The following is an 8797-nucleotide window of genomic DNA, read 5'->3' as shown; positions in this document are numbered from 1 at the left end:
TATTTTATCGATATCTTACCCGTCTCCTTCTCTTACCAGTTTGTCACATTCACGTACATTACAGTCAGAGGCGGCACTGGTTACAGTGGTAGAGAAGTGAAGATGAAATCTGGAAACTATCATTGGACCATCATGATGTCAATATTGCATCCTGGTTGTTGATTGGTTAGGGAGGACGTCCTGCCTTGGAGCGTCATTTTATGTGTCTTGGCCAATCATAGATTAGCATGAAAAAAAGTGAAGTACATTAAATTGATGTAGGAGATCCCGCCCTGCAGAGGATAGCAGGAGCCCGTCCTCCTCTGCTCCCCACCACCACTTCACACACACTGCTCTTTCTCCTCCTGCCCTGCAGGTTTCACTGTTGAAGCATTTTAATCAGAATTTCAACAATGGATTTTTTCCAAAGAAGAGAGAAAAAATATTTTATGAATAATACTGAGATTTGTTAATGGTTTATTTCAACCAAATATTCTTTTTTTATATTTTGATCTCCCTCTTGCCTCTCAAAAAATAGAGGAGGAGCAACCTCCTCTGCCTCTATGGACCAGCCTCCACTGATGTGCTCAGTAAATTTCATTGTAAACAGCTGGCTAAAGTTTACTAGGTTCTGAAATAAAATTTGAAATTTTGGCGTGATTGTGGCACAAGAGGAAAGGTCGAAGGTCACCAGAAACATTATGATGAGACAGACAGACAGGTTGACTGACATCAGTAACCTTAAAGATCCCTTCCAGACATGTTTTAGAAGATATAACAATAATCAGCTTTGAATAATATGTGTTTAACATGGTTTTCCCACAAAAAGTATATTTACCTTGTGAGAACGTCTTGAAATGACATCTCCTCCTCCCTCACTGTAAAATACAGAATCTATCACTATGCAAATACTTTTCTTTTCAAAAGTTTTTCTCCTGGACACAAGATGTCTCCTACTTCACTGTAAGGTACATTCATACTGTTTGTGCACTGGAGGCTTCAAGTTTCCACATCACACTTGTGTAAGTTGCAACTGGACAACAACTGGCTCCCCTCGGCTTTATGGAGCTTTATAGTGAGATCCAGCTCATTGATTATCTGTCCGGCTGCAACTTTACTGTTTTGGTTCACTCTCAGCGCTCTCATAGCATCGTTTTGGGCTGCAGCAGGCAGCTGTTTTCAGAGAAAAAGCTGTAAAAAGCCACTGTACACTACCTGCTCAGCACCAAACAGCAAACAGACACAGTTAGCTGTAGACTAGCTGGTGAACATAGTAGAACATTTAGCAGCTAAAGAGCCAGATATTTCTCTCAGGAGTTGGTAGAGAGCAAAAACAGAGCTAAAAGAGAGTGAATATTGGACTTACATTCACTAGGTGGAGAGAAACACGACTCCAAATGATGTTGCTCTGTAACTGCTGGTCCTTATTTCACCATTTGTGTTGTTTATTAAACTGATTTTGTGTCTCTTTAGAACCTCTTTCCTCAAAAAAACTAAAGGAGCTGAAGGTGCCTGTTGTGGAGAACAAAAAGTGTGAAGACACATTTACAGGCACAGAAAAAACAGAAATCAAAGACAACATGATCTGCGCCGGGTTAAATGCTGATAAGAAGGGCTTCTGTAAGGTGATTATTTTACCACCTGTGCTTCCATCAGATTTCCCCTCCTGCAAAGATCCTTTCTCCTGACCCACTCCTGAATTTTTCTCTCCTCAAAGGGGGACATTGGGGGTCCGATGGTGTTAAAGACAGGAGGTGTCTGGGTCCAGGCTGGAGTCATGACCTTTGGAAAAGTTTGTTCAACTTCTTACTCTCCAGGAGTCTCTGCCGGAGTGTCCATGTATGAGTCCTGGATCAAAACCCAAATCACCAGTGACCAGCCAGGCTTTGTCACCAACCCGTACGTGGACCTCTCTAAGGGTAATTCATGTCTGTTAACTACAGTCATGTGTTTTTCTGTCATGATGACCATGCTTTGCTAAATATCTAACTGATTTTTAAGCTGAACTTTGAAAGCTTTGAGATTAGACATTTTTCCACACTGCGTGACAGTTTCAGATCTATTCTGTATCAGCTTGTTCCACCTCTTCATTGAGGATAAATGATCTTTACACTGAGAGAAATATTCAAACCAAAGGCTCCATGCTTTTTATGGCTGCACTATTCTAACAGAACAGAAATATTCCAGATGTTTGTGCATCATTTTGTACAAATTTTCCCCAAGTCAGCTTGACATGTTTGGTATCCTTTTTTGGATCTCTGCTAGAATTAAAAATAAAGTTCTGTGGATTTGAAGGATGTTTAATGTTTAAAATGATGGATCATCTTCTGCAGTCTTTCTTAAATAATCTATCATTGTCTGCCTTTGCCTTTTAGCATTAAATTCCCTCTTTGTGTTTCCTCCACCAGTGTTTCCCTGTTGTGCTGCGGTGGAAGTATAGTAACAAAAAGAGGGACTTTGGTACTAAAAAGACTGTAACGTTGAAAGATATCTACTTGATTTGACTCATTTGGACGCTGAAGCTTCATATTAGCTTCAGATAAACTTTTGAAATTTTGAAAAACACTTGAAAATTTGTGAACCTGTCCTTTAGGAGAACAAGTAGAAGTAAAGAAACACCGAGATTAATATTGAAATGAGATTATAGTTTCACCTCTTGTTATCTTGAGAGCCTCCTAGCAGACTCCCAGGATCATAATCTTTAACTCACAGTTGAAGGTTATAATATAGCAAACAGAAACCACAGTGGTAATTCAGGGAGGGCCGAGCATTGCTCACTCTGTGTTTTTATCGTCTGTCTCTGTAGAGTGTGGTAAGCCTAAGCTCAACACCAGGATTGTTGGAGGACAGGCGGCCCCTGCAGGTAACTGGCCCTGGCAGGCCAGTGTGCAAAAGAATAACGTCCACACCTGCGGAGGATCCCTCATTAACAAGAAATGGGTGCTGACGTCTGCTAAATGTGTTGGGTGAGCAGTTAGACTAGAGCTGTGATGGAAACATGCCATGGTTGAGACCCCTCCAAGGGGTCGCAGGATGAATCTAAGGGGTCTTGAAGGGTCTCTCTTTCCCGTCCTGATTAACAGTTCAGGAAAGAAGAAAAATTATGTTCTGCTGCTCAAATTTAGATACCTTTTTTCTAGCTTTTTCTTGTGAAATTCTGAGGAGTTTTACTTCATAAGTTTCTTCATCTTTGGTTGAATTAAGGGTTGCAAGCAGACAATGCTTCATTTTGAGGGGTCACCAGCCAAAAAGGATAAGACTGACTGCTCTAAATGACAAAAGGGGCACTCTACCAAGAGTTTGAGCTGCATTTTAGGGTTTGGTTTGGTTAAATTTTTGTTTCTTGGAAAAAAACTAATTTAAAATACAGAGTTCAATACCTTACTTAACTGAAAATAGACACATTTTTCTGCTAAATCATGTATTTTAAATAATATGCACCTTAACTTATTTATTTATTTGTCCTCTACAACTAACAAGTTGTGTCCATTGATGATTAAATACTGCCCTCAAATTAATAGCAATATCATCTTAATTCCATTTGTCTATATTCCCTCTACCTGTGGTGTTAAAACAGTTTAATAAAATTTACAATTTTTAGTACAATCTTGGACTGAGATTCAGGGATAAACCTCATGTTTTGGCTGTTAAACACAATGTTGTGTTATTTTTCTCTGACATACAGTATATACTGCGATAAAAGATTATTTTGCTGTAAAAAAAAACAAAACAAAACAAAAACTTTGATGATACTGCAGATGTCTTTTGGAAAATCAGCTTGTCTTCTGGCAACTGGTGCAAAGAACATGGGCCACATGTACAAATTATTCATTTTGTGTAATTTGAGGGTAGGACTCAGTAAATTGAGATTGATTTTAATTTGAGAATATAAATTTCTAACTTGTGGGAATTATATCTCCTTGTTGCGACATGGTCTTAAATGGATTTGCATCTGCTTGACTGAAGTGGTCTCGACTGCAGTTCTGCTTCTCATGTCTTTGCACTGTTTTATTTCTTATTTGATCTTCAGCACCAGCACAACGGGTTTGACTGTGGTCCTCGGTCACCAGACTCTAGACTCCAACTCCAATAAGGAGTCTCCAACGGTCTCTAAGATCATCCCACATGGAAATAAGGACAACGACATCGCCCTCCTGGAGCTCTCCTCACCAGTTACTCTCAATGACTACATTAAGCCAGTGTGCCTGGCAGCCTCAGACAGCACTTTCAGCAACGGTGTGAACACCTGGATCACCGGCTGGAGCAAGAGTAAGTCATATAGCAACTTTATTTATTGATTGATTTATTTTCACAGATAGCACCACTACAATGGTGGCAAGAGCGGCATTTTCTCAGATTCATAAAGCATCTCAATGAGCGAGAAAAACTACCTGTAACTTGCAGTTTGTATTAATATTTTTATCACAATCTGCATATGACAATACTATCACACCCCACTTTACAAAAGTATTATAGTATTAAAGTTCTGATGATGACATCAGATGAAAGATCATTAAAATCAAAAGGGTTCATGTATCAGAGGAGCATTAATGTGCTTCAGTGGCGGCTGGTGACTCAAAAAATTGGGGAGGACAGGAGGAAAACCAACATGGAATCTTACAACGAACCGCATCAAACTATATCATTGTCCCAACAATGAAATCGGAGGGGTGGGGGGCAATTTTATATGCCAATAAAACAACTTGCTTTTAAAAACAAAAACCCCAGAGTGGTGTAAAGGCTGCTTATTTAAATACATTTAGCATATACATATTGTTTCTAAACAAAGAAGAGCTCATTTTAGCCGTGGACTGGTTCAGATGTGTGATTTTACCAACAAAGTGAAATTCAAATTTATAGTATTGTTCTATTGTGACAACAGATTGATGTTTTCATCAAAAACAGACAAGATATCACATGATTTACATGTTTCCTATGTATTTTCTTAGTACACAGAAATATATAAAGTACCACAAAGTTTATAATGTGATACAGGAACAGATCAGTGCTGAATACAAGAAAGACTGAACACTAAAAACATTCACAGATCTAAATTTGTAGGTTCACGTCAGAAAGTATTAATGCATGTATCAAATACATGACTTACACACTTTCATCTATGTGCACCACATACAAAATATAGTCTACAAAGCTGACATGTTAACACTTATTATTCTAGTTACTTTAAGCTTATTACTCAATATAGACTCAGCTTAAAAACCAATTGAAGAAACTGTCACAACAAGCAGCCAGACCTCCTGCACACTCATTCACTAATCACACAACATCAACAGGTGACTGAACAACCACTCAATTAAAACCGGGATCAATTCCACATGAATGAGTGAGTCCAGACAGCTCACTGTAACTTCAACAAGCAAACTACCTACTGCACATTATATATATATCTCTGCTGCATTCTTCTTAAGGAGATAAATTCACACAACAGCTACACAGAGAGACATTTAACCATCAGAGATGAAATTAGCAACCAAAGAGACAGAGAGAAAGAAGCTGTATCTGACTCACGTTATCTGACGTCTTCTTCTTTCTTTCATGGAGATGAAGTATTCATGCCATAACATCCATTTGTAGCTGTTTGTCATCTTGTTTGTTAGTTAACAGAACTTTGTAGCTGCTGGTTAACCAGTCTGATATCATTAGCAGCAATGACAAACAAGCTAACTCCCCTGGTTGTTTCTCTGGTTGCTTCTCTCTCCAGCCTCCCTGGCAGCTAACGGAAGCAGCTATCTACTGCTCCATTAAGAAGTGAAGTGTAATTTATCTATATCTTACCCGTCTCCTTCTCTTACCAGTTTGTCACATTCACGTACATTACAGTCAGAGGCGGCACTGGTTACAGTGGTAGAGAAGTGAAGATGAAATCTGGAAACTATCATTGGACCATCATGATGTCAATATTGCATCCTGGTTGTTGATTGGTTAGGGAGGACGTCCTGCCTTGGAGCGTCATTTTATGTGTCTTGGCCAATCATAGATTAGCATGAAAAAAAGTGAAGTACATTAAATTGATGTAGGAGATCCCGCCCTGCAGAGGATAGCAGAAGCCCGTCCTCCTCTGCTCCCCACCACCACTTCACACACACTGCTCTTTCTCCTCCTGCCCTGCAGGTTTCACTGTTGAAGCATTTTAATCAGAATTTCAATAATGGATTTTTTCCAAAGAAGAGAGAAAAAATATTTTATGAATAATACTGAGATTTGTTAATGGTTTATTTCAACCAAATATTCTTTTTTATATTTTGATCTCCCTCTTGCCTCTCAAAAAATAGAGGAGCAACCTCCTCTGCCTCTATGGACCAGCCTCCACTGATGTGCTCAGTAAATTTCATTGTAAACAGCTGGCTAAAGTTTACTAGGTTCTGAAATAAAATTTGAAATTTTGGCGTGATTGTGGCACAAGAGGAAAGGTCGAAGGTCACCAGAAACATTATGATGAGACAGACAGACAGGTGGACTGACATCAGTAACCTTAAAGATCCCTTCCAGACATGTTTTAGAAGATATAACAATAATCAGCTTTGAATAATATGTGTTTAACATGGTTTTCCCACAAAAAGTATATTTACCTTGTGAGAACGTCTTGAAATGACATCTCCTCCTCCCTCACTGTAAAATACAGAATCTATCACTATGCAAATACTTTTCTTTTCAAAAGTTTTTCTCTTGGACACAAGATGTCTCCTACTTCACTGTAAGGTACATTCATACTGTTTGTGCACTGGAGGCTTTAAGTTTCCACATCACACTTGTGTAAGTTGCAACTGGACAACAACTGGCTCCCCTCGGCTTTATGGAGCTTTATAGTGAGTTTCAGCTCATTGATTATCTGTCCGGCTGCAACTTTACTGTTTTGGTTCACTCTCAGCGCTCTCATAGCATCGTTTTGGGCTGCAGCAGGCAGCTGTTTTCAGAGAAAAAGCTGTAAAAAGCCACTGTACACTACCTGCTCAGCACCAAACAGCAAACAGACACAGTTAGCTGTAGACTAGCTGGTGAACATAGTGGAGCATTTAGCAGCTAAAGAGCCAGATATTTCTCTCAGGAGTTGGTAGAGAGCAAAAACAGAGCTAAAAGAGAGTGAATATTGGACTTACATTCACCAGGTGGACAGAAACACGACTCCAAATGAATGATAATGTTGCTCCATAACTGCTGGTCCTTATTTCACCATTTGTGTTATTTATTAAACTGATTTTGTGTCTCTTTAGGCTCTGAAGCCTCAAAAAAACTAATGGAGCTGAAGGTGCCTGTTGTGGGGAACGAACAGTGTAAAAAGGAACTTACACCCACAGACATCACAGACAACATGATCTGCGCCGGGTTAAAGGGTGAAAAGAAGGGCTTCTGTGAGGTGATCATTTTACCACCTGTGCTTCCATCAGATTTCCCCTCCTGCAAAGATTCTTTCTCCTGACCCACTCCTGAATTTTTCTCTCTTCAAAGGGGGACTTTGGGGGTCCGATGGTGTTAAAGACAGGAAGTCCAGAAAGTCACTGGGTCCAGGCTGGAGTCATGACCTTTAGAAAAGATTGTTCAACTTCTAAACTTCCAGGAGTCTCTGCCAGAGTGTCCAAGTATGAGTCCTGGATCAAAAGTCACATTACCGGCAGCCAGCCAGGCTTCATCAAATTCACGTCCACTGACCTCTCTAAGGGTAATTCATGTCTGTTAACTACAGTCATGTGTTTTTCTGTCATGATGACCATGCTTTGCGAAGTATCTAACAGATTTTTAACCTGAAATTTGAAAGCTTTGAGATTACACATTTTTCCACACTGCGTGACAGTTTCAGATCTATTCTGTATCAGCTTGTTCCGCCTCTTCATTGAGGATAAATGATCTTTACACTGAGAGAAATATTCAAACCAAAGGCTCCATGCTTTTTATGGCTGCACTATTCTAACAGAACAGAAATATTCCAGATGTTTGTGCATCCTTTTGTACAAATTTTCCCCAAGTCAGCTTGACATGTTTGGTATCCTTTTTTGGATCTCTGCTAGAATTAAAAATAAAGTTCTGTGGATTTGAAGGATGTTTAATGTTTAAAATGATGGATCATCTTCTGCAGTCTTTCTTAAATAATCTATCATTGTCTGCCTTTTGCCTTTTAGCATTAAATTCCCTCTTTGTGTTTCCTCGGACTGTGTTTCCCTGTTGTGCTGCGGTGGAAGTATAGTAACAAAAAGAGGGACTTTGGTACTAAAAAGACTGTAACGTTGAAAGATATCTACTTGATTTGACTCATTTGGACGCTGAAGCTTCATATTAGCTTCAGATAAACTTTTAAATACATTTTTGCACAGAAGGAGGACTGTGGATTTTGTCCTCCATCACTTCCATTGTAAGAGCATTATGAAGGGATCTTCTAATTGTCAGTATGAACAGGAGGAATAATTACAGCAAGAAAAACAGGTTTCACTGTTCATTTGGGCTCCTGACTGTTGGTTTAAGACACACTTGAAAATTTGTGAACCTGTCCTTTAGGAGAATAAGTAGAAGTAAAGAAACACCGAGATTAATATTGAAATGAGATTATAGTTTCACCTCTTGTTATCTTGAGAGCCTCCCAGCAGACTCCCAGGATCATAATCTTTAACCCACAGTTGAAGGTTATAATAAAGCAAACAGAAACCACAGTGGTAATTCAGGGAGGGCCGAGCATTGCTCACTCTGTGTTTTTATCTTCCGTCTCTCTGTAGAGTGCGGTAAGGCTGATCGCAACACCAGGATTGTTGGAGGACAGGCGGCCCCTGCAGGTAACTGGCCCTGGCAGGCCAGTGTGCAAAAGAATAAC

General features: G+C 39.5%; 2 protein-coding genes across 2 annotated transcripts; both read left to right on the top strand.

Annotated features, from left to right (window-relative positions):
- Positions 1 to 1452: 1452 nt before the first annotated feature.
- On the top strand, positions 1453 to 2260 carry LOC121884549 (serine protease 27-like). The gene is made up of 2 exons (XM_042393429.1): positions 1453 to 1604; positions 1697 to 2260. Exons 1-2 carry the CDS (start codon positions 1560 to 1562, stop codon positions 1958 to 1960), a joined length of 309 nt encoding a protein of 102 aa, XP_042249363.1. The 5' UTR covers positions 1453 to 1559; the 3' UTR covers positions 1961 to 2260.
- LOC121883970 (serine protease 27-like) lies at positions 2213 to 8159 on the top strand. The gene is made up of 6 exons (XM_042392423.1): positions 2213 to 2219; positions 2573 to 2580; positions 2710 to 2945; positions 4010 to 4248; positions 7212 to 7354; positions 7447 to 8159. The coding sequence occupies exons 1-6, from the start codon at positions 2213 to 2215 to the stop codon at positions 7741 to 7743; spliced, it is 930 nt and encodes a 309-aa protein (XP_042248357.1). The 3' UTR covers positions 7744 to 8159.
- The last annotated feature ends 638 nt before the right edge of the window (positions 8160 to 8797 follow it).

The sequence above is a fragment of the Thunnus maccoyii genome, chromosome 18, assembly GCF_910596095.1.
Source record: "Thunnus maccoyii chromosome 18, fThuMac1.1, whole genome shotgun sequence".
Taxonomy (NCBI): domain Eukaryota; kingdom Metazoa; phylum Chordata; class Actinopteri; order Scombriformes; family Scombridae; genus Thunnus; species Thunnus maccoyii.
This window is presented reverse-complemented; position numbering and strand designations above follow the sequence as displayed.

Excerpts from the sequence above, each read along its gene's own strand:
- LOC121884549 (XM_042393429.1), top strand. The coding sequence starts at position 1,560 with ATGATCTGCGCCGGGTTAAATGCTGATAAGAAGGGCTTCTGTAAG. Across the intron at positions 1,605-1,696 it reads ATAAGAAGGGCTTCTGTAAG|GGGGACATTGGGGGTCCGAT; the intron begins GTGATTATTTTA and ends CTCTCCTCAAAG.
- LOC121883970 (XM_042392423.1), top strand. Across the intron at positions 4,249-7,211 it reads GATCACCGGCTGGAGCAAGA|GCTCTGAAGCCTCAAAAAAA; the intron begins GTAAGTCATATA and ends GTGTCTCTTTAG. Across the intron at positions 7,355-7,446 it reads AAAAGAAGGGCTTCTGTGAG|GGGGACTTTGGGGGTCCGAT; the intron begins GTGATCATTTTA and ends CTCTCTTCAAAG.